Source organism: Nipponia nippon, unplaced genomic scaffold, assembly GCF_047370975.1.
Source record: "Nipponia nippon isolate SJK-2023a ecotype South Korea unplaced genomic scaffold, ASM4737097v1 scaffold_2, whole genome shotgun sequence".
NCBI classification, from domain to species: domain Eukaryota; kingdom Metazoa; phylum Chordata; class Aves; order Pelecaniformes; family Threskiornithidae; genus Nipponia; species Nipponia nippon.
This window is the reverse complement of record NW_028262336.1, coordinates 64190432-64215390: the sequence shown is the minus strand read 5'-3', so window position 1 is coordinate 64215390 and position 24959 is coordinate 64190432. Positions and strand designations below refer to the sequence as shown.

The window sequence follows — 24959 nt, the reverse complement described above, 5'->3', positions numbered from 1 at the left end:
TTCTGTTTTAATACTGTGTGCACTATCCTGCTGCTTCAGTAACATATGGAAAGAGTAAATTCTTAAACTGTTACTGCTGCTTGGCAAATGTCCGACTACACCCTAATTACTAACTTCACAGATACAAAAATAGCACTTGAGCTTGAACACAGAAAAATCTTAAATTTGAAGAGGGATCAAATAGCAAGTATACCAATAACAACCATTGTTAAAACAGCTTTCAGTACATTTTTCTTTAGCTTTACCCCTCACACTGGAGGCAGAGTTCCAGTATGCTCCAAAATGTGACACAAACTGATAGGAAGAACACCGAATATTTACAAAGTAATTTCCCTCCATCTGTCTGACAATGCAGGTACTGCAGAAAAGATAACAGTGATGCAGATTCTAGAACAGAACAGAATAGTTCTACTTGGAAGGGACCTACAACGATCATCTAGTCCAATGGCCTGAGCACCTCAGGGCTGACCAAAAGTTAATGCATGTTATTAATCGCATTGTCCAAATGCCTCTTAACCACTGACAGGCATGGGGCATCGACCACCTCTCTAAGAAGCCTGTTCCAGTGTTTGACCACCCTCTCGGTAAAGAAATGCTTCCTAATGTCCAGTCTGAACCTCCCCTGATGCAGCTTTGAACCATTCCCATGTGTCCTATCACTGGATACCAGGGAGAAGAGCTCAGCACCTCCCTCTCCACTTCCCCTACTCAGGAAACTGTAAAAGAGCAATGAGGTCGCCCCTCAGCCTTCTCTTCTCCAAACTAGACAAACCCAAAGTCCTTAGCCACTCCTCATAGCACATGCCTTCTGGCCCTTCCACCAGCTTTGTTGCCCTCCTCTGGATGCATTCAAGGACCATAAGATTCTGAAGGGACAGTAATAACAATGACACTTTCCCTACTTGGTATCAGTGGATTGATATGGCATGCTGCAAATTCTCAAGAAAAAGTTTCTGGTGTATTACAGAACCACACACTATAAGCATGTTTTAGATTCAGATGCAGGTATGCAAATTTGTGTCTAACCCAAGAAAACCTGGTATTATGACTGAAAGTTACCTCTAGTGCTTGGTTCACTCTTGAGCTGGAAGAGCTGAGCTTCTACTCTGGACAGTTGCTGCTGAAGCGTCTCTACTGTCTTCCTGTGCTCTTCTTGCAGGTTCCTCACTTGATCTCTGAAATTGTTCCGGAGGGCTTCGTTCTGGGCTGTCAGCTGACTCAAAGTCTGGGCGTGCTCTGTTTTCATGACCATGTTCTCAGATTGTATTGTGCAGAGCCTGAAAACAGCGTACACACAAAATGTAAGAAATGAATGGCAAAACACTGTCATTTTTACATTTAAAAATTTTTAGAGTTTACAGTAGTTTTCAATTTTCACGTGAAGGATTATCTTAGAATGACCGTGCAACTTCTTTCCATTTAAATTCCTCTTTTTACAGGGAAAATCTAAGAGTGAGACAGTTACACTTATTACCTATCATATGAATGCACTGTGCTATATAAACTCTTGATTTCTATTTCAGAATGCAAAATTCAGACATCTCTGGGAAAAAATGAAAGTATTAGAGACACCGTAGTCTAAACATTCTTAAATTCTAAAATTGCAACATGACTGTTTATAGTGTCATACAGGGCATGACACTTACCTTATACTCTACTTCCTTTAACACTTATTTACCAAACATTTATGCAGGACTTCTGAAAACAAAAGTTTCTGAGAAGCTAAGTTTAGTTTTTTTAAGCTTCAACTTTCAGTGCAAAAGAGGGCAGAAGAGTGTAGTTGTTAGCATGTCAGTACCACATCAATTGTACTTGGTTTGGAGGTACTCCAGAAGCAAGACAAAATTGTCACAAGCAATTAAACAAGTGCATGTATGGAAAGACTAAGCATAGGACTTGCCCTTATAAGCATACAAACTTAAATATAGCCAGAGTAGCAAAGAGCTAGTCTCTCTGAGTACAAAGGGAACCTACTGTGAAACGGGTTGTTTCCAGAAAAAGGCAGAAGGACATAATTTAGTTGATTACAATGAATCATCATGTGGCTATCAGGAACAGATAAAACAGTACAGAGATAGAGACAAGAAGTCAACAGTTCCTAATACTAAGCTGTAATTTCTAATGAATATTTCATGTGAACTTCTTTGTACCCTGAATAGAGAAGAAAAGACAAGGAAAGATCCTTTTTGAAGAGCTCAAGTGTTAGGTACTCATGGGATTTTTCAAGAATTGATACAGATTAAACAGATTCCTTTCCTTTTGAAAGAAACAGCAGATTAAGATTGTGGCAAGCATACGCTTAAAAAACAGTACTTTCTGTAAGAAAGGCACTTGGTGGACACAGGACTGGATATTTTGTCAGTGAAATGGTTTGCTCTGCATTTAACTACCCTTTCTAATAGGAAACATCCATAAAATTTAGTTGAGCAGTCCAAACGTAGTGCTGAGCATTGGACTTAAAAATAGTCAATTTAGAAGTTAAGACTAAAAGTGCTTAAAAAATGTTAATTTTTAAATCTGATAGTTAACAGGTAGAAAGCTTGCAAAAATTCCCTCATCAGCTACTGTTTCATTTTCATTGCTGAAACTTCTGAAGGCTGATGAAAAATAGCAAACAATCCTTTGGAAAATTCCTTTAACTTTCTCAACAGTTATGCCCTTTCTTTGGGAAGTACAGTTATAGGCCACTACATGCCCAGCCCTTAAAGTTCACACAAAATAAAATATCTACATCTAATCATCAGCAGACCCTACTTTTCACGGAGTTCTGCCTCTTTTGCAACAGTCTCTTGCAGCATCTTATTGTGTCTTTCCAGCAGGGTGTCGTGTTCAGTCTGCAATGCCTGGAGTTCAGATGCATTCATCTGTGAATTATGCTGAGCATCTTGCAGCTTAACTTTAAGTTGATCTATCACCATTTCCAACTGTTCTCTGCAAGGGAAAAAAAAATAAATAAACAACATGCATTTAAAAAGCATTATATTATTTCAGAACCTATATTATATCCACAACATTTTGTATAGCTGATCCTAATTGCTTATTTATTAATTAAATCAAGACAGTACCATGACCAAAATAATCTTAGAATGTGACTGCAGCAGAAAAAATTAGGAAAGTTCTGATCATGTTTCAATATAGGTACAAATAGGTTTATCACATCCCATCTGAACTACTGGGAACGTAATTATTGGGGTAGAGAGTGTGACTGCTACCACTTTCTACTTCAAACTGGTTTGGAGGAACAAGACAGAAGAACAATAATATGTGGGATGCAGATGGGAGAAAAAATTTCTTCTTAAAAGTCGTGGAGGGTTTTTTGTTTGTTTAGGAAATGCACATCAGTTCAATAAGACTGAATACAGGAGACATGGTGGGAGGAGATTTTGAGCAAAGGACGAGAAAGCAAAATCAATCCGTAAAAACAGATAAACTCTGTTAGTCAGAAATAAATCAGAATCAGATACACCAGGACGAAAAAGTCTTAAGTCACACACATTCTCCTTTCATGCTTTCTGTATTTATATATGCAGACATCTCCATTATCTCATGAACTGTATATCTCATTAAGCCTTAGAGTTGATACTTGGAAATAATTTCTTTGAAAACTATTTTTCATCTGTTTATTGCTTGATTACTTGTCCACTTTGTTTCCAGTGTGACCCTCTTTCACAAAAACCTAACAATACCGTAACTTCTTGAAATTCTGCAAAAGGGGGAGATAAAGAAACACAACTCTTGTGGTTTGCTTGCTTCAAAGAAAAGAAGGGCTAGATGTATTAAAAAAAAAACCAAAAACAAACCAACCATAAAACCGAAGTCCTCTAAGAAAGCACAAGTCTCCCTCTGGTGGATTTTCAGCAGCAATTGCATGTACTGTTTTAAGATTGTGTCAGAAGTGACTTTTGGCATCTCATGCACAAATGCCCAGTCTGTCACCAAGGACAGCTACCAATAACTTATAAAAATAACTTAGAGAAACTGATCTACTTTTGCAGTGGGTTCAGACATCTTCTGAAGTGAATCTGAATTTACCTGGCTTACGACTATACTTAGATGCTTTTCAGGGAACTTTCGGCAGTATAACTTTCCCCCCCTAAGTTTTTCCTCATATAACAGCTGATAAGCATTTCGTAAATCTGTTGGAACTGATGCCTGAATTGGCAGCCAGAGCTTTACCTACACTAAACCATTCCTTCCTGAAAAAGTTCAAAGTGAGCGCAGCTGAACAGTACCAATCTGCTCTTCTTAGTTGGAAATGGCGCTCTGCTGCAATACTTTATGTCAGAGAAAATGATGTGTCAAGTCTACACAGAAGATGCTGGCTAATTTCAGCTCATGAGAATCTTCCTAACACCTTACTTCTCCCTCTGACTGTAATAACAACAACAACAACAGGTAATCTACACAAAAATAAATGTTAAAAAAGACAAATCAAGGAATTAGAAACTAACATTGTACCACCATGGTACATATGAATGATCTTTCTTCTGTTCAGATAGGCAGAGCCACTGTTAGATTACAGATCAGATAATGTTTATAGAAATAAAGAGGATTTTGTTGGGTTTTTTTGTTGTTGTTGGTGGTGGTTTTGGTTTTTTTTTAAATCAAAGTAACTGGGGAAGTACACTACCTCCCTTCTGATATTTTCCTTATTCAAGCAAAGAGTTAAATAGTGGAACTCACTTGTTGGTCAGAAATTAGCAAAGTCAAGCACTATAATTTGAATATCAGTATTTTTCTGTATGTGTACAAAAATTTTAGTTTTACCTTTCTTGTTTGGCTCCCTCAGATTCTGTCTGAGAAGCAGATTTATTCTTTTGCTGTTTTAGAACATTATGCACACGGACTTTGTAGCTCTCAAATTCAGATGTAACAGATGCTTGTTCAGCCTATCACATAGAAAACAAACCCTTAATAAGTTATGCGATTGACTACTGCTCCCTTGTTTCTCTAAAATGAAATACATCTTACACTGAAAAAAAAATTAAGAACCTCCTGTTGCATTTTCTTCTTTTAAGTGGATAATTAAAATCATGGCTATCATAACAGATCATGTTTCTTTAGACTTTAATTGAATATCATAAAATGTGAAACTTAACTGATTTTCAACATACCAATATTAAAGAAAAGAAAGAATACTTGCAAATTAAAAAATTGCATTCAACAGAGATTCACAAGCAAGGGGTTCTATCAAACAGCTTTAAATGGAGGCAAAGGTGAAGGAAAAAAAAGGGATAATTCTGTTTTCCTTTTATACTACCCAGGTAACAAAAATCTAATATGCCTTAAAGTTATGCATAATTTTGAGGAGTTATGTCAGTCTTTTAATGCACAGCACAAGATATAATATTCTAGTTGATTGTAAGGGTGTTTGGTCTGTCTTCTCTTCTAAATTCAGCTGATAAATAAACTTCTGTGGACATACATGAAATTACCTCACAACATAGCTTCATCCTTGACTGTACACTATACAACAAGAATTATGCCCATCCTTCAAGTACTCATGATGTATATTTTTCTAAGAAAACAGAGATGCAGGTTTTCATTCTTGGATCTTAGGAGAAGCTATGGATTCATTAGTCATCCTTGAGATGACTAAGATGCTCTCATCTCCAAGAGGAGGATTTTGGAAAGTTTCTCTTCAGCTGAACTGGTGAGTGAAATTCCACAATGCTGACCCTGACTAGCCACTGCTCCAGCTTTTCTGGAGTCTGTAAGATTTGTGGGCATTTCTTTAAATTAATCCTTCTCTTTTCTTCCAGTCAAACTATGTGAGCTAGAACATTCCTAAGTGCTCAGGTACACAGCCTTAAATATCAGTATGATTTTTGCCTTCTAACCTACTATCTGCTTTAAGGTCCACCTTTCCTTTGGACAGTATTGTACTTTGTTAATAACCTTGTAGTAATGTCTATTTTTTAGATGTAGGGCACCTAAAGAGACAGGCTAATCTTCAAGGCATGCCATCATGGAAGATCTACACTCTGACTGGTTTCACAACATCAAGGAGAAAGCCACCATGGATAGGTACCGTAAGTCCCCAGTTATGAAGAAGGCATTTGTAAAACCATGATCCATATCTACCAGTACAACTCAGGCAAGCCTCCTGTAGCAGCAACCTCAAAGTTTGTCCATTTCAGTTCACCTTTTTAAAACATAGAAGTTTTCTGAGAGGCTGCATTCAACTGTTACTTATCTGCAGGATGCATACCTATCATAGAAAAGGGGCTACAGTGTGGTGCAGTAACCTCCATAAAGACAGTTTGAACATAACAGTCCTACTGCATTCTGAATCTGTCTGTCTCCAATGCAAGCACTGGATTCCAGGAACATCTAACACGGTGTCATATGGACAAAAAAAGAAATAATAAAAACCTCAGCAATAGTGTCAGTTTCATGTGTAGCTCAGCTGCCAATTAAGAAGCTGCTCATAAAGTAGCATATTAAAAGGTGCTGGCAAATATATTTTTCACAGTTTGGGGTTTTTTTTAAGTGGTATCTGTGTTAATTGTTTTTATATGGAGCAAATTATATTCCTTTTCTGTTTGTTCTTACCCTCTTTTCTTTAAAGGCTTCTTTTTTCCCCCTCAGTGTATACTTGCTGACCATCTTAAACGAACTCTGACTACCCACTACCACCACAGGTTTTCCCTACTGGAAATAAAAGAGTGCAGTCCAGACGTTCCACCACAAGTGATACATGACAACCAGGACAGAGTCTGGCTTGTTCTCTATACCACCACTCAAATATATTAAGCACTGGGATAATTCGCAGTTCTTGACAGACAAAAAGACAAGAGTGAATGATCTGCAAAATATTTTTAGAGAAACAGACAGAGAGTGCAATAAATCTCCCTTCTAAAGTCTCTGACAGTAGAGTACCTGGGCTGCTCTGCACTCTTCCTGCAGGGTTGCAATTTTTTGCTGGTAAGCACTCAGCGTACGCTGGTGTTGCTCTGAAGAAGTTCGCAGGTGTTCTTGAACTTTATGCTTTTCTGATGTCAGTACAGCCACTTGAATCTGAAAAAGTCGGTTGAAAACTTCACTATGACAAAGTTTTTTCGTCCCTCTCCAAGGGGCTGTGCCACAGAGCACATAGTATTCTACTACAGTAATTCCTGCACAGAACTGGTAAATATAAAATTAAAATCCAATAAAAATAGAATAAAAAATAGGGTTACCATGTACTTAACGAAAAAATATATTATGCTGTTTAAAGAGAGAATTGAAGATAAAATTACAGTGGTGGGGTGGCAGCATTTAAGAAAGCCAACCCCTCTCCCTTACCTGCTACTTTTCATTACATTCAATTCCTATTCTGCCCAACCAACAAGATTTATACAGACGGACAACACTAAGATTTTTGCTGACAATGTTGCATTTTTTTGTTTTTAAACTGAGCAACTTCCATTTTTAAAGAAATTATTTTAAAATGTATCCCAGTTACAAGCTTCAAATTATGCAGTGTTCTCTCTTGGTGGAAAGGGAAAGGAAAGAGGAACAAGAAAGGGTAAGCCTGTTTAAAGAACATCACAGGGGAAATACTAGGGGAAAGCAGCAAACAGACAAAACTCATTTAAGAAAAAGAACCAGTAACCTAGTAATAAAAAGCACATTTTCATTCTTCAGCCTATATTCCATCTGCCCAGTACAATTCACACTCTTATTACTTAAATAAGGAACCTTATACTAACAAAGAAATGAAGTTTCTTGCCTTATAGGCTTCCACTTGCTGTTGACTGGCTTCCAGTTCCCCTTTTAATGATGCCTGCGACATTAGATGGTCATTTTCCTGCATAATAAAATTATCTGGTTATTAAAAAAACCCAAACCTCAGCAACTTAATAATTCAGCTACCAGCCCATTTCTTAAAAGTTAGTTTAAAAATGGAATACACAGTCATTAACATTTGGACTTACAGCTTGTTTTGAATCAGCCAGTTCTTTTTTGGTTTTCACCAGGAGTTGTTTTATCTTGGCATTTCTTTCCTCATCCTGTTGCATAGTTGACTGAAGTGACTCTAATGCAGAAAATAGCAGTTATATGCAAAGGAAACTTCCCCTTCTATATTTCCTTAAAAATACTGGAAAATATTTAAGCAAATTCTGACAGATTTCTTAAGAACTGCAAACAAGTAGCTTACAGTAAGTTTAGTATCCTATTTCCAAGTATCACAAAGATCTTCAAATAAATGAAATTGTTTTAAGACTTACAGATAAGGATAGGAAGAAATGAAATTTTTAACCACATGCTAACTAGTAAAGTTTTATGAGTGTGGTATGTCAGAATGAAAACCCCTGTCAGTCACTGACTTCCAGAACTTACGATTAACTTAATCACGTACGAAACACAGTTTATCAGGCTGGCAATTTGGCTTTTATTTGATGAATACAACATCAAGTGACTGATAACCTAGTAAAGTTTCCTTCATGGAAAAGTAATTTTGACTACGTAACTGTTTAGTATTCCCTGCAAACTTTACTCTCACTCATGGACTTGAGTTGTTCGTGAATTGTGTTTTTTACCATTACTAACTATACCAAGAAATTCTTGCTGTTTATAGTTTACTCACTTATTTCTTCCTGTAGGGTCTCTTGCTTCTGTTTCTGAATCCCCGTCTCTTGCTCGAGATCTTCTATTCTGCTGTCTTTATCAGTAATCTTCTGATTAAGTTCTTTTACTAGCCTTTCATAATCCGCTATTTCCATATCCATCAGAGTACTCTTTTGAGCATCCTGCAAATTACTCACAATGAAGTTACAGCTTACAATCTGCCTTGGCTGCTAAGAATTTTTTTTTTAAATTATATTAAAAAACTATATTGTCCATCTAACAAAAACTTTATAACGATCCATACCCACAAGCAACACTCATTCATCAGGTTTCCATATCCTCAGTAAATAATCTCTTTTCAAATAAGAACCAGAAGCTTTGAAAAACCTGTTGCTAGTTTTAACGTTTTTACCAGTAGGTATTTTGCAGATATTAGTTTCTATCATCTTGAGTCCTTACAACAAGGGCAGCTTCTGAGTAGTGCACCATAAAAGTACTCCAGGCATCTGTATTCTATTCCTATTTCTACTTATGACAGGCCACTTAACCCAAGCTAAAACAAATAAATAAACAAAATAATAATAATAAAAAACCCAAACCCAAAAGCACACATCAGCTCTCCAAACACAAAACCAGGGGTAAAAACCCTCATGTTTTTCCTTTTGCAAACCTTGGGATTTAAAATCCTCAGAACAGAAAGGGAGGCATCCAGCCCAGCAAGATGGGTCAAAATCCTTGGTAGTCCATTAAGCACTAACATGAACAGCAACTCTACCTTTCTGGCCAGCTCTAATTCTTGCATAGTCTTCTGCAGATGTTTCTTTTCCTTCTGAAGTTGCATCTCAAGCTCCTCCATTTCTCGGAGAGCACCACTGTATTCCTGAAATTTAAATACTTCTCAATTATGCAGTCCAATTTCAAAATAGATGTCAGCATCTATTTACACTTACACACACACACTTAGGTTGCATGATTTTTTTTTTTTTTTTTTTTGGAAATCACTTGGAACCAAAGAATAACCCAGAAGATTATGAAGTGTTTTTCACATTCTGTAACAATCCCCAATCTACTCTATATGACAGTTTTGCAAAGTTCTTTCAATGAACAGACCAAGCCTTCAAAAAAAGACCGAGTCAAGTAACAAGAAGGGAAAGCATGGAACTTGTCCTGTAAAACCACAGTTTACAAAGAACTAACAGAAGCCACATCCAGTGAAAGTAATGCTTCAGCCCATTCGCCATCTCTACAGAATACTACCTTTGTCTTCTGTTCTTTTAGAAGCTTTTCAGCTTCTAGTTCTTTGTCAGCCTTTGCTTTGGCTCTTTGTATCTCCAGTATCTGAGCTTCCAGCAGCTTAGCATTATGTTGCAGTGTTTCAACACGAGCCAGGAGGTCTTCATTAGCAGATTGTAACTGACCATGCTGAAATAATCATAGTGGAAAGATAAAAACATAAGCTGAATTTGCGTGTGACTTTGACAGATAAGATACTGTTTATATTTAAAAAACAAACACCAATTTCTATCCAACTCCCTTACAAACAGCACTCCTACAGGTAAGTCTTGTCCATCTTAATTGTTTTAAACCAGATTAAGAAAGAGGCCAAATTAAAGTCACTAGTACAATTTGATTATTTTGTTCAGAGTTTATTTGCCCAGCTTTCTGTAAGATGGCTAGAATTACAAGAAATCTGAAAAAAATACCCCAACATGTATGCTTTCTGCAAGAATCACCTTCCTCCCACAATAATAGGCAAGGTTCGAGTACTTATTGCCCCACTTCAAATACAGCTGCTGCTGTATTTATAAATAAATGATCATACCATTGATTCCTAAAAGGATTTAACTGCAGCACCACCAAGCCTTCAATGAGATGACATCGGTACATAGTAAGAACTCCTCCTGCATCTGGGCTATTTTTGCAATGATTTTAACAGATTTAATTTTGAAATCTTCAGTGTTTTATCTCGGTGTCTATTACGCAGATTAAGAATGAAGTACAAGTGAAAGAAGCTGCCAGTTACCTAAACAGTGTTTTTATTTACAAAATACTTTGTAACAAACTTGAAAAAATCAACGCCTCCATAATCAGCAGCATATATGCTACTATTTGCCGTTCTTCCTGTGCTATTCACTACTAGCTTCCGTTTATAAGGAAACAGTGGCCTAGGCAGATCTTCATTGTAATTATGTATGGGGCCTGGGAGTTTAAATCCTAAATCCCAAACCCTTTTCAGTTAGCTTTGCAAAAATATGTCACACAGCTGCTTAATCACCATCTTAGACTCTTCTGAATGCCACTGTAGTACTCCACAATGCATCCTAAAGTCTCATCCTTGTGAAAGATGCAAAACCCCACAATTAATCTAGTATGTTTAAACACACTGTTGATTAAATAACAAAACGACATTTTGTCTAAGAAACAGAAGAAAAACAACGGAACACTTAAAGGTTACTGTACTTCATGAGAAGTGTAGGTGTGAAGTCAGAAACAATGCAAATTTGATATTTTGTTTTTATATCTGGTACAGGCAGCGGAGTTGTGTGTCTAACCGAAGCCAAAGTTGACCACCTGCTCTTTTCTGTGAGTTGACCTGGGGTAAATGAAACCCTTTCTATTGAAAAGGCCAGACATTCTATATGTATTTGCCTTTGTCATGGCCCAGATAAGATATCAGCTGCTGAAAAAAACCCCTGAATTTCAAGTCACTATGCAAAATGCACTTAGGTTATGAAACTATATATAGTAACAATCAGATAAATAAAACTTAAGCTCAATAGGTTAAATAATTTTTAGTGTAATTATCAATAGATCAGACAGACATACAGAACTGACCTGCTGGGATGACACCTGGAGCTGTCTTGTGAGGTCATCTATCTGACGTTCAAGATCATTTGCTCTGCCTTTTTCAGAATCCAGCTCTTCTCCTTGCTTATCGTATTCCATCAAAAGGTTCTTAACACATACAAACACAAACCCATCATTTTTTACAATATACATTGCATAAGCACATTCCATACCTCAGGCACTCACTGCAACATCAGAAATACCAGAATGAAATTAAAGCTATCATTCCATTACAGGCTCTGGGAGAAACCCTTTTCAGTTCACAAAATTCTAGAATAATTCAGGTTGGAAGAGACCTCAGGAGGTCTACAATCAACCTCCTGCTTAAACCAGGGTCAGTGGTGAGATTAGACCAGGTTGCTCAGAGCTTTGTCCAGTCGGGTCTTTCCAAGGACTGCCTCCAAGGATGGAGATGGCACTACACCTCTGGGCAACCTGTTCCAAAGCTTGATCATACTCATAGGGTAAAAATGTTTATCCATGTATCCAGTTGGAATCTCTCATTTCAATTTAGGACTACTCTCACAGAATTACAAAATCATTTAGGTTGGAAAAGAGCCTTAAAATCATCAAGTCCAACTGTAAACCTAACACTGCCAAGTCCACCACTAAACTATGCCCCTAAGCGCCACGTATACACATCTTTTAAATACCTCCAGGGATGGTGAATCAACCACTTCCCTGGGCAGCCTGTGCCCATGCCTGACAACCCTTTCAGTGAAGAAATTTTTCCTCATATCCAATCTAAACCTGCCCTGGTACAACTTGAGGCAGTTTCCTCTTGTCCTATCACTCGTTACTTGGAAGAAGAGACCAGCCCCCACCTCACTACAACCTCCTTTCAGGTAGCTGTAGAGAGCAGTAAGGTCTCCCCTGAGCCTCCTCTTCTCCAGGCTAAAAAAACCCAGTTCCCTCAGCTGCTCCTCACAGGACTTGTTCTCTAGACCCTTCATCTTCATGGGAATGCTGACCAAAGAGAGATAATGACTTCCCTTGACCTACTAGCTGTACTCCTGTTCTGTCAGCCCAGGATGCTGTGGTCACCTTTGGTACCAGAATGCAGTTTTCTCATTCTCAATGCACTGCCTGCCAAAACCCTGAAATTCTTTTCAGCAGCCACACGGTCCCCAGCTTGTATCAAGGAGTTTGCATCTGTCTTTGCTGAACTTCAAAAGGTTTCTGTCAGCCCATTCCTCACACCTGTCTAGGACTCTCTGAATGGAAGCCCTGCCCTCAAGTCTACTGACTGTTCCCAACTAGGAATAAGTTGACAACCTGGTGAATGTGTACTCCATCAGCTTCTCCAGGTCATTGTTAAAAGTTAAACAGGACAGGTCCCAGCATAGACCCCTTTGGTACCCCATCTGCTACTGGCATCTAGTACAAGCCATTAATTGCTACTCTCTGAGCCAAACCATGCAACTATTTTTTTTATTTTTTAAGCACCCGTTCAGTTGTTTACCCATTTAGACTGTAATGTCCTAGTGTGGATACAAGAGTACCGTGAGAGAGCATCAAAAGCATTCCTAAAGTCAAGATAAGTGACATCCACTGTTCTCCTTCCATCCACAACTCCAACTGTTTTATCATGGCAGGCAATCAGATTAATCAGACACCATTTACTCTTGGTGAATCGATGCTGACTGTCCCCAGTCACCTGCTTCTGCTTCATGTGCCCAGAGATGTGCTCCAAGAGGACCCGCTCCCAAGGAATTGTTAGTTTGTGTCTTTATCACTTAAGGACTTTCTAACGGATCCCCAATTTAATGTACTTTGAAGAATTCATAAGGATTTATGTTTTGCCTCAGCAACACATTGTTCAGTATGTATGATACTAGATTTAAAAGGTTTAAAAATACCATCAAGAAGAAAGGAAATGCTTTCTTTCTTCTGACAGCAGCTGCACAGTTCTGTTACTAGAATCTTACATTTCTTGATATGGGTACTCAACTGCACCAACGTAATTTCTTTTGCCAGACCATACAAGTAAATAGCAATATATATCCAGGCTAGGCTTCAAAAGCAAAGTATTTTCTGACAGTTAACTGTCTTTTGTAAGTACTAGTCTTACCTTATAGCTTTCAGCTCCTTGAATGACATCTTTCATTGAAGCAGACAACTGATCTTTTTCCAAACGAACCAACTCCAATTCTTCCCTCAGAGTCTGCATCTTATTACAAAGAAGCGTGTGTCATTAAAACAGAACCCCACATGCAGAATTTTCTTCGTATTAAGAAGCAGTCAGAGTACCTCTTTTCGGCTGGCATCTAATTCTTTCTTTGCTTTCACAGCAACAACCTTAATTTTATTTAGCTTCTCTCCTTTTTCTGCAGATTCTTTTTCCAGCCTTCCTAAAATAAATAAATAAGAAAGTGAAAAAATACGCCTCGCCTCTCCCCCAAGAAATGAAATGAAATTAAATTCACTTAGAACACAAATACCAGCATGACTTCGAAACAAAACAAAATATAAAGTGGGGGGGAGGGGGGGGGGGGCGGCGACGGTCAAATGTTTCATTCAGTTAAGCATTTAAATTTAATCTGAAGCTAAACCATCAAGCCGCACAGGCAGCTTAGGGACAATCTTTCCCTGTTCCAGAGGCTTCCATCACAGTTAACATTAAAAGCCGTATTCCTGTCTACTTCTACATACAGCTGTAACAACTCAGAACCTTTTTCTTTCTAATGAACTGGGATAACTGCAATGAGGCAACAGTAGTTTTGGCAAAGTGTTGCTTTCCTCTCCTCTTGGCAGCCTTAGGGATTCTTATTGACACAATTATTTCCCATATTTAAAAAACAAAAATGAAATCCACTGCCCTGTAGCCAAATGTACACAGGAAGAAAAAACCTTAGGAAATATCAAATGATAACCAATTTAAGATTGCTAACAATATTTTAAATCCCTAATGGAAGGAATATTGTGGGAAGTTGCATTGATATCTACTTCCCCACCTTCCTTAGCTTGTAGGAAATACAGGACAATTATGCAGGGAAAGAAAAACTAACAATCCAAAAACCCCAAACTGTTTACAATAAGAGAACAGCGAGAAAGATACCAATTTTTTCTTGAAACTCTGCTACTGAAGACTGTTGATCAGTTTTCTCAGTCAATGTCTCCATTAAATTCTGTATTATAAACAAAGATAAAAGAAGTATTACAAAAATTTCTTTGTGATATCTGTTTTTTCCCTAACAAGCCACCAGCAGATTCAGCTACAGCTGGACTGTGTCTATGTTCTTACTACCAAGAAAGTCTATGAAGACTTCATGCAATTTCATATCAGCTTGGTAACTGAAAAGCATACTTATACTTTTAACATTCCAACCTTTTAACAGCTGCTTTCCATCCTGTCTGAGGACAAAAAAAAATGGGAGACCATTAATTCTGCAGCTGTCAGTTTTACATAACCATCAATTCCAGGACCTTAAGTTAGGAGCAGCTAATGCAGATCAAGCAGGAGTTTTGAGATGGAGTCATAGAAAGTTAGAAGTGAAAGATTAAGAGGTGTGTTAGTTCATCTAGTTAAATGATCGCTTTGGGGGGTATTGATAGAAGAGAGGTTCAAGTACAAACAACTTTTGTCAAAATAGCATTATGATTGGTTTTGTTTGCTTGTTTTTTTTCCTGGGGGGAGGGAGGGGATTCTGAGGTGCTGGGAAACTCAGAAATGTGCTTTCTAGAAGGGAAACTCACTTTGAGGCCAAGAAAAAAAAAAGAGAGAATTGAAAGTATTTTTTGAACCTTAATTCTGAAGACTTTAGAGGTTTAGTCTGTATACTTCAATAACAAAATATAACCTTTAGAGAACTCAGTTCGTCTTTCACATTTCTAAGTTCAGTTTCCTTTTGTTCCAGAATGAAATTTAAGTCGTCTTGTTTTTCTGATCCTTTTTGCTGTTCTTGTATTTGACTTTCATAAAAAGCAAGTTTTTGAGTCATCTCTTCAATATTAGCTAAAAGATCTTGATTTTCAATCCTTGTTTTTTCACTGGCATTCCTCAGCTCCTGGACATCATGTTGAAGTGCTTCTTTTTCAGACGACACTCCTTCCAATTCTTCTCTCAAGAGATCCTTTTCTTTTTCAAAATCCTGAATCAGGGATCTATGTTCTGCATATTGAGTTGCATTTTCTTCCTCTAGTCTCTCAACTTCCCGCTGCAAATGAAGAACTTTCTCCTCATTCTGTAAAGCAAGGCACTGCTGCTCTTTCATTTTTGCCAAGCATTCATTTGCAATTTGTAACAAGTTAAGAGAATCATATTCTTCATTAGAATCTGAAATGCTGGACCCCACTTGCTCAAGTAAATGGTACAGCTGAGCTCTTACAAGGGATCTGTGCGTTTGTTCACTTTCAAGTAATGTTGATATATGGTCTTTTTCTGCAGTCATCATTTGTAGTTTCTTTTCTAAGTTTTCAGACTGCTCTTTCAACACTAACCAACCATCTTTTTCAGATGTAATCTTTTCCAGCTCTTCACTTAATTCGTCTTTTTCCTGAATGATTTTCTTATTTTCCTCACGAAGAGTATACGCTTCAGATGAAAGGTTCTCTCTTTCACGCACCAGAGATTCAATCTGGTTTTCCAGTTGCTCTAGCGTTTGAGCATTTTCACTCTTCCTAGTTAAAGCTTCGTTCAGTCTCTCTGTTAATTCCTCCACCTTTTTCTTCAGGTCGCTATTGTTCTGGTTAGCAACACTTACTTCTTTTCCGTGTTCTTGCTTGCACCTTTCCTGAAGGGTTTCTCTCTCTTCACCCAAGCATTTTAATTCATTTAAAATATCCTTGTTTTGATCAGTAAGAGCAATGATCTTCTCTTCCAGTTCTTTCATAGCAGTATCTTTTTGGTCGATGGAGCTTGTTATTATGTTATTCTCCTCCTGAAGACTAACAATTTTACATTTAAGTTCTTCTATCTCTAGCAGATAACATGACATCTTTTCTGTTTCTTCCTGGAGACGATTCACAGTTTCAAGAAGAACATCCTTCTCATTGAAAGCAGCTCGGAGTTTCTGTTGCAGTTCACTGACATCAGAAGCTTGCTGTTGTCTCATTGATTCAAACTCCTGGCTGATTTTTCCAGCAGATTCCCCTAGCTCAGTCTGTAGAGTTTCCATTGTCTCTCTCAGGCTGTTGTAATTGGACACTGCTTCTTCTTTCTCCTGCGTTAGCTTTTCAAGTTGTTCTCTAAGTGCCTGTATTTCAAAAACTAATGCCATATTTTCTCTTTCAGAACCAGACAATAAAGTTTCATTTAGTTCAGAAATTTCTCTCTTATGTTGCTCCTTCAGAGCTTGAGTTTCTAACTTATGCTCTTTTACAGCGGTTTCACAGTGCTGTCTCGCTGCTTGAAGCTCCAATTTTAGTTTTTCAATTACACAACAGTAATCTTCTTTAGTAAGCTGCAATTCATTTATCTTAAAGTCCAAGTCTTCTCGCTCATGAAAGTACTCATCCTTTATGTGATGGATTTCCTCTTCCAGTTTTAGTTTAACATTACTCATGTAAGTTAACTCATCTTTTAATATGCTATGTTGGGACTGGAGCTCTTCTAAGCTACGCTCCAGGTGCCTAACCTTTTCTTCCATTTTTGCTTCTACACAAGGTTCTTGTGTATCTACAACATCTACCTTGCTTTCTACATTTTTATTTAAGACTTCTCTGTGCTGCTCCAAGTCATATTCACGCTGCTCAGCACGAGCACACATTTCATCCTTTGCATTTTTCTCTTTTATTAAGCCCTCCTCTGCCAAATTGTGCTGTAACTGATTTATCTGATTTTGCTTTTCTTCATTTTCTTTAGATGATATTTCAAGCTGATGCATCAATTCTGACACCTCTTCCTGATGGGCAATTTTTAATTTTTTAAGTTCTTCATTCAGATTATTGATTTCATTATAGTAACACTGAGAGTTGCTTTTAATAGCTTCTTGCAGATTCGTCACTACTTTGTTTTTGTCTTCATTCACAGTTTCCAACTGCTTGCTCAGACACAAAATTTGCTCCTCATAAGAAGATTTAATTCTTTGAACATCATCTTGTAATCTTTTAACTTCTTTTTGACTATCACTGTGACATTCAGTCTGTTCCACCAGCCTCATTTGTTTCTTCACTTGTTCCTCTAATTCTGTTTTCAGCTTTGTTAAGTCCTCATTGTGTTTGCATTGTGCATTTGCTAATTCACTCTTCAGAGCTTTTATTTCTTTCAGAGAGTCAATACTTGATTGCTCCAGTTGCTTCTGCAATTCTTCTGTCTTAGCCACTGCAGCCTAAACAAACATGCAAGTTATTAAATACTGGTAACTTAGCACACAGAATTTCCAAACAAACCCTTTACAATAATGAACAAGAAGATTTAGGAGCCCTTAGTTTTAAAAATTGCTATAATTATTTTAAAATATCTAACCATGTTAGGACAATTCAATTCAGAAGACACTGCAGAGAGTACAAAAATGTTTTCAGAATAAGAAAGGAAAACTAAGTCTTAAATCATGTTTACCAGCATAATTTCACAAAATGATCATGACAAATTTCAGCTTTAGCAACTATTCTGATAATGTATTAAAGACCAAATTACTTTTAGTTCATCAAATTCAGGTATCTGGAATATAACAATGTTCATCAATTGCAATCAATTAACTCTTCATTTTATTATTAATTGAGATTACTGACATAATTTAGAGGCCTTGGCTGACAGGCTCCTTCCTATGAATATCTGAATGTAAACCTCATATTTCCCATGGAAAGAGCTGATTGATTGAAGCCATCGCATATGTAGGCTACTAATGCACAGACTGAATTCTTTTTGAACAGCTGTGGATGTAGTCGGTGCATATAAGAATTTTATATTTATTGTCAGTCCTAGAAAAACTATAAATCAGGGGGTACAGAGAAAATATGCTTTAACATATGAAGCCTTTAGATTTTTTTTTAAGGTACAACAGAACACAGGTAAGTGAAGAAAAAGATTAAAATGAAAGTGAAATATGCAACAAGGAAAACTAGAACACAAAGATAAACATAATTCTGAAATATTTTAGTAATGTTCTATTGCTCATTTCAGTACCTCTGCTTCTTGCTTTCTTTGAATATTTTCTTTTTTCAGAGCTACGCACTGCTGCTGACTTTCAGCTTTTTCCAGAAGTACAACATCCAGTCTTTCTGTGAGAGCCTAATTTTAAGGGAAAAAGATCACTGAAAGAAGGGTTTCTTAACAATGGAAGCATGAACAATTTTTGCAGACCGTAGGAACTCACATATTGGTCATGACTCTTTTTGTCAATTAAACAGAACAGTCTGATTTTAAAAATTACTTTCAACCCAAATATGAGATATGGAATAGGAAGACTAAAACAATGATGCTGAGTAATAGGTTCTGTTCAAAATCATATTTCTGATCAGCTGGTTTTTTATCACCAGGTGGGGGAGGGAGCTCCCTTTCTGTAGAGAAGAAATCTCCATCCAAATTATTAAAAACAAGTTTCCAGTTGATAAATTCCTCCTCACTACCAACCTTCACTTTCATATGCTGTCTGTGACCCTTACTTTGAGAAAATCAAATGTTCTTGCCACTTAAAAAAAATCCAGTTACTTTCCTAAAAGTATTTCTTGTGACATGCAACTTTAATTATGTGTTTCTGATCTCATCAAATGACTGTCTCAGAAGTCTTCTAAATGGCTGAAGTCTTCCCACAGTGGTCATTCTAAAATAAACAAAAGTCTGTCTAACCAACTACACAAGGAAAAAGCCTTGCTGAGGAACTTGTACTATTCTCTACTATTCCTCACAGACCTGGTAGTGTTTTCTGAAAAGTGGACTAAGGATGTGGGGGGAGGAGGAAAAAACAGGTTTTAAAAAGTGTCTTGAATTCCTGAAAACTGATTACATTCAATTCGAATAACAGTTTTAAAGCTATTTACTACTTACCACAAATTATTTCTGTAGATTTATTTCAGCTAACATTATGTAATAAATTAGAAACCCATTTCGTACTCCTACCTGAATAATATCATCAGCTCCTCCAGTAGCTGCTTTAGATCTGAGTTCTTCAATCTCTTTCTCCAGTTCTTAAAAAAAAAGAAGTATAGAAATTTCACAGCATGAATTGATGCTCCATCACAGTAGCAAATTACTAGTAAATCCAGTGCATAACAACACTCCTATTCAAATCAGAGATGTCCTTTACTTCATCACTTTTGTTTTGTTACTGAGTGATATAAAGGGCTATTGGAAAGAGAACAAACATTCAGTACTACTTCTCCAGCCCTGACATTTAGCGTGGTTTCCTGAGGAAGCAAAGCTTCCTTGTTTGGGTGGAGGGACAACAGATAATAGAAGTTTTTTTGATGATTGTCTTACCTTCTATTTCATGATCAATTTAAGCCAGAGAAAAGATATTCAGTTCCTACTGGTTCTCTAAAAATAGGCAGCAGGTAGAAGAACAAGATCTTATGAATAACCCCACTGAGGAAAAACCTAGTATAGCCCATCCCTATCCTTATTGTTTCACAGGGCAGCTACGAGCAGTCAGCATAACTGTAACTCCAAACAAGCGGAAGTGACACCAGTCGAAGTACTGGGCCACTGCAGGAAAAGGGACAGCAGAGAGGAGAGGGACAGCACGTGACAGCACAGATTTACACAGGATACTTTTAGGTGGTTAACACAATATTTTGTTTGGTATATTTTATGATTTCTTGTTAAAGAAGCAAATGATCAAATATAAAATAGCTATTTTAAAGAAGCCACTATACTCTACAACAGTACTAATTATGCAAAATCTATCAGAGACACTCCCCCTCCCACCTGCTTCCTGAAAAGCAACAGGTATCCCTGCAACCGATAAGGGGAACAGACAATGACAAGTCCCACTTCAACTCTTGCACAAGCTACATTATTCCATCATGCCACTCTGCCAGGTCAAAATTAATGTAATACCTGACAAAAGCAACGCTTCTTTTTCTTCCCTCCCTTGCTCTAAGGACTTCAGTCCTTATGCTCCCACAACAAATAGTGAAATCGCAGAAAAAAAATCGAGGATATTTGCCTAGAATTTAAATCTACCTAGCAAAAATATGCAGTGATATCAGGAAAAGTCAGATAGTACCAAGCATTAAGTCAGAAATTGTTCTCTTTCCAGTAAGGTACCTGTACATCTTGACTTCACTTTCTGTATAAGCATCACTTGCTTTTTTGCAAACTTGATGAGATCTTCTTTGGGCAATGTGTCCAGCTGTAAAAAAATACATATTACAGAAACCAGCTTCCTCTAACCCAGAGGTAAACAGAAAAAAAGGATATTTTAGCATCTGACTTCCAAGAAGCTAAATTTTAGGGCAAGAAACTGTCTTACCACACATGTGCAAGAACAATAACCGTCCAAGTTACTGCTGTTCTGTTATCCTATTCTGTTACTTCAGGTGCAATAACAGAAACTACTCCTAATTCTGTACTTTACCAAAATCATTCTAGAGCACACAACTGGGCAGCATCAGTTAGAAAGGAAAAGTTGGTTGTGAAGGGTTACAATTCAGTAATATAAGTTGAACAACGTTTTCAAAATAGCATACTGACCTAACATTGACATTGTTTAAGTTTACTTCCCACATATGCAAAGAAGTCTGCGTACATTATGAAACAGACCACTGCCAGAACTAGATGCTACTAATATTTTATCAAGTATTATGACAGGAAGTGAACATACCAATAAGAGACTTTTTTTTTCCCCACATTTTCCAAAACATCTTAGTCTACTGTTTGTGAATCAATTTTTCAAGAAATCTAGAAGACAGGAAACTGTTTAAAAATACCTTTATGTCTTCCTATTAGTCACAGTTTGCATGCTAAGCTGTAACCCTTTCAATTACTGCTATCCAAATAAATTAGATTTGTGAGGTCTGATTACCTTTGATTTGCCTGATCCTGGCGTGACAGAAGATGCCACCATCTCTTGCCCAGCATCTTGTACCTACAACAAAATAAAGCACAATCTGCAATAACTGAACTTTTTAATTTAGACTACCGAAGGAACTAACTGAAAGTTTGCAAACACTGAGAATAACTGAATATACTGGGAGCTCAAGAAAAAAATTAGAAATATTTTTGTAGAACCAGTCAGAAAGATCATGGGGGGGAATAAATCGATAGAGGTCTATTGTGATTAGTCCAATACAACAGCAGAATAGAAAACCCCTGATTTCCAAACCAGTATGATCTTATGATTCTACTACTGAACTGGCATCTAGAATTGATACAGTACTGAAAAATCATTTTATTTACAAGAGGTTACAAAGGTGTGACTCACTACCTTGTTCTTAAAAGACTCATTAAAAAAAAGGCATGAACAAAAAAACCTTGTAGAGTAGCAGTTAAATCAAACTTTGGGAACTTTTGAACCACACATACCCCTCAACTTTTTTTTCTTGCTTTCTTAAACACACTGGTTATCCCTAAAATTGTCAGCCTAACAAATGTATTTGAAAAGACTCTGTGAAGCCAGGGACCTTTTGAACAAAATATAACACCCTCCCACTTTTTTTTTTTTTTTTTAACACACTGATTAGCACTAAAACTGCTGGCCTGACAAATATACTTGAAAAAACTGCAGATTCTGGGCTCTCTATTCCTAACATCTGTGCATAATGCCTTCTACTGTAAACTTCCACAGATCTAATCTGGGAGACTCTATGTTACTTTGCACTGGTTTATATGAGATATGGTTACCTATACTTGGAAACATGAGGAAACATACATAACTAATATGGGGCAAAGGAAAATGGAACAGACACTTCCAATATCTTAAGGGTAGCATTTCCAAGCTTTGACCTTTACCTGCTTTTTCCTTCATACTATTGTGTGCGTGCGTGTGTGTGTATAAAAGTCAAGAGTTGTATATATAAATATTTGTATTTTTATATATCTACATGGGTGTATATACACATGCCTTCATTTTAATTTTGCTACTCTCTTTATTCTGACAAAAAAACCCTTATAATAGAAACTAAGGAAAAACCAAACTGGATCTAAGCACTACAAGAATGAAGAACCACTGACTAACACCAACTAACATTTAGAGAGAACAGCTGATACAGATAACAAGAAAGGCCATCATTAGAAATATGAGTTCAAGTACAGACCAAGGACAGAGACAGATACAGTTATCTCCCTCTGCACCACATGGGCTAGAGGTTTTTTTTGAGTTGGCAACAGCAAACTTAGAAAATAATGTGCCCATTAAACATAAATACAGCATTTTTTTTAAAAAAAAGCTATGAAGTTTAAGTTTCAGATTTTCTTGGTACGCAAAACTTTGTCAACATTTACATTCTTAATATTTCAGCACTGCAATTAGCAAAACACTGTCACTACAAGCAGCATGCTTACACAGTATAATTAAGTACAACAAATAGTATGTACTGTTTAGAAAATGAGAGCACATATCTCTCTATACTACAGTAAGGTCAGATGAATCTACACATTACTTTTACTCTCCTTTAGGCTAATATGCACAGAGGCAGAACCACATGTAATGTAAGATGATGCATTCAGTTTTGCTCTTCTGGTAACAGAAACCACAAGCAACTCGTGCAGAGGGCTTCACATGTTTGAATTAGAAGAACAACAAGGAAGATGGTTACTAAAAAACCCTAAACTTTTCATTGGTTAGGTGCATCTGAGCTGTGAGCCAGCAGACAGTAAGTAGGCTTCCACACACAACACTGAATCCCGCAGGGATCCCTCCGTTATTCAAGGAGGAAATCTCAAAGGAGGAAATCTCAAGGGCGCAGGAGCAGGCCGTCTCCATGTGCCGCAAGTCGAGCGGGCGGGGGAGAAGACCGGCCTGGCTGAACAGAGAGCTTTGGCTAGAACTCAGGAAAAAAAGGAGAGCCTACCACCTTTGGAAGAAGGGGCAGGCGACTCAGGGGGATTACAAGGATGTTGTGAGGATATGCAGGGAGAAGATCAGAAAGGCGAAGGCCCAGCTGGAACTTAAACTGGCCACCACCGTTAAAGACAACAAAAAAAGTTTTTACAAATATATCAGTGACAAAAGGAGGGCCAGGGAGAATCTCCCTTCTTTGTTGGATGCAGAAGGTAACCTTGCCACGAAGGATGAGGAGAAGGCAGAGGTACATAATGCCTTCTTTGCCTCAGTCTTTAACAGTCAGACTGGTCATCCTTGGGGTTTTCAGGCCCCCTGAGATGGGAGATGGAGATAGGACGCAGAGTGAAGTCCCAGTTGTTGAAGAGGTGGCAGTCACTGACCTGCTCCTCCACCTGGATGCCCACAAGTCCATGGGGCCAGATGGAATCCATCTGAGGATACTGAGGGAGCTGGCAGAGGAGCTGGCCAAGCCACTCTCCGTTATTTATCAGCAGTCCTGGTCAACCGGGGAGATCCCGGATGACTGGAAGCTAGCAAACGTGATGCCCCTCTACAAGAAGGGTCGGAAGGAGGATCCGGGGAACTACAGGCCTGCCAGACTGACCTCGGTGAGGGGGAAGGTCATGGAGCAGGTCATCTTGAGTGCCACTATGCGGCACGTGCGGGACAACCAGGGGATCAGGCTCAGCCAGCATGGGTTTATGAAAGGGAGGTCCTGCTTCACTAACCTGGTCTCCTTCTGTGACAAGGTGACCCGCTTAGTGGATGATGGGAAGGCTGTGGATGTTGTCTACTTGGACTTTAGTAAGGCCTTTGACACTGTCTCCCACAGCATTCTCCTGGAGAAGCTGGCTGCACACGGCTTGGATGGGTGCACTCTGCGCTGGGTTAAAAACTGGCTGGACGGCCGAGCCCAGAGAGTGGTGGTGAATGGAGCCAAATCCAGTTGGCAGCCGGTCACAAGTGGTGTTCCCCAGGGCTCAGTACTGGGGCCAGTCCTGTTCAATATCTTCATTGATGATCTGGATGAGGGGATCGAGTGCACCCTCAGTAAGTTGCAGATGACACCAAGTTGCGTGGAAGTGTCGATCTACTGGAGGGTAGGAAGGCCCTGCAGAGGGACCTGGACAGGCTGGATCGATGGGCCAGGGCCAGCTGTATGAGGTTCAACAAGGCTAAGTGCCGGGTCCTGCACTTGGGTCACAACAACCCCATGCAACGCTACAGGCTGGGGGAGGAGTGGCTGGAGAGCTGCCTGGCTGAAAAGGACCTGGGGGTGTTAGTTGACAGCCGCCTGAACATGAGCCAGCAGTGTGCCCAGGTGGCCAAGGCGGCCAGTGGCATCCTGGCTTGTATGAGGAACAGTGTGGCCAGCAGGACCAGGGAGGTGATAGTGCCCCTGTACTCGGCACTGGTGAGGCCGCACCTCGAGTACTGTGTTCAGTTTTGGGCCCCTCACTACAAGAAGGACATGGAGGTGCTGGAGCGTGTCCAAAGAAGGGCAACGAAGGTGGTGAAGGGTCTGGAGCACAAGTCTTATGAGGAGTGGCTGAGGGAACTGGGGTTGTTTAGTCTGGAGAAGAGGAGGCTGAGGGGAGACCTTATTGCTCTCTACAACTACCTGAAAGGAGGTTGTAGCGAGGTGGGGGTCGGTCTCTTCTCCCTAGTAACGAG

General features: G+C 38.5%; 1 protein-coding gene across 4 annotated transcripts in view; it reads right to left on the bottom strand.

The window, feature by feature from the left end:
* GCC2 (GRIP and coiled-coil domain containing 2) overlaps window positions 1-24959 on the bottom strand; it is a 34124-nt gene that overhangs the window by 7633 nt on the left and 1532 nt on the right. For all 4 annotated transcript variants that reach the window (XR_015704945.1, XM_087758406.1, XM_087758407.1 and 1 more), the window contains exons 2-19: window positions 21306-21368; window positions 20549-20633; window positions 19400-19467; window positions 18467-18571; window positions 15201-17669; window positions 14459-14528; window positions 13651-13751; window positions 13472-13570; window positions 11389-11508; window positions 9811-9975; window positions 9329-9433; window positions 8573-8735; window positions 7920-8020; window positions 7715-7792; window positions 6883-7020; window positions 4768-4889; window positions 2755-2931; window positions 1060-1277 (exon numbers count right to left, since the gene is read on the bottom strand). Coding sequence is in view for 3 of the 4 variants with exons in the window: in XM_087758406.1 (XP_087614532.1) it covers window positions 1060-1277; window positions 2755-2931; window positions 4768-4889; window positions 6883-7020; window positions 7715-7792; window positions 7920-8020; window positions 8573-8735; window positions 9329-9433; window positions 9811-9975; window positions 11389-11508; window positions 13472-13570; window positions 13651-13751; window positions 14459-14528; window positions 15201-17669; window positions 18467-18571; window positions 19400-19467; window positions 20549-20633; window positions 21306-21368 (4447 nt within the window). In the remaining variant the exon portion in view is untranslated. The remainder of the gene's footprint in view (window positions 1-1059; window positions 1278-2754; window positions 2932-4767; window positions 4890-6882; window positions 7021-7714; window positions 7793-7919; window positions 8021-8572; window positions 8736-9328; window positions 9434-9810; window positions 9976-11388; window positions 11509-13471; window positions 13571-13650; window positions 13752-14458; window positions 14529-15200; window positions 17670-18466; window positions 18572-19399; window positions 19468-20548; window positions 20634-21305; window positions 21369-24959) is intronic.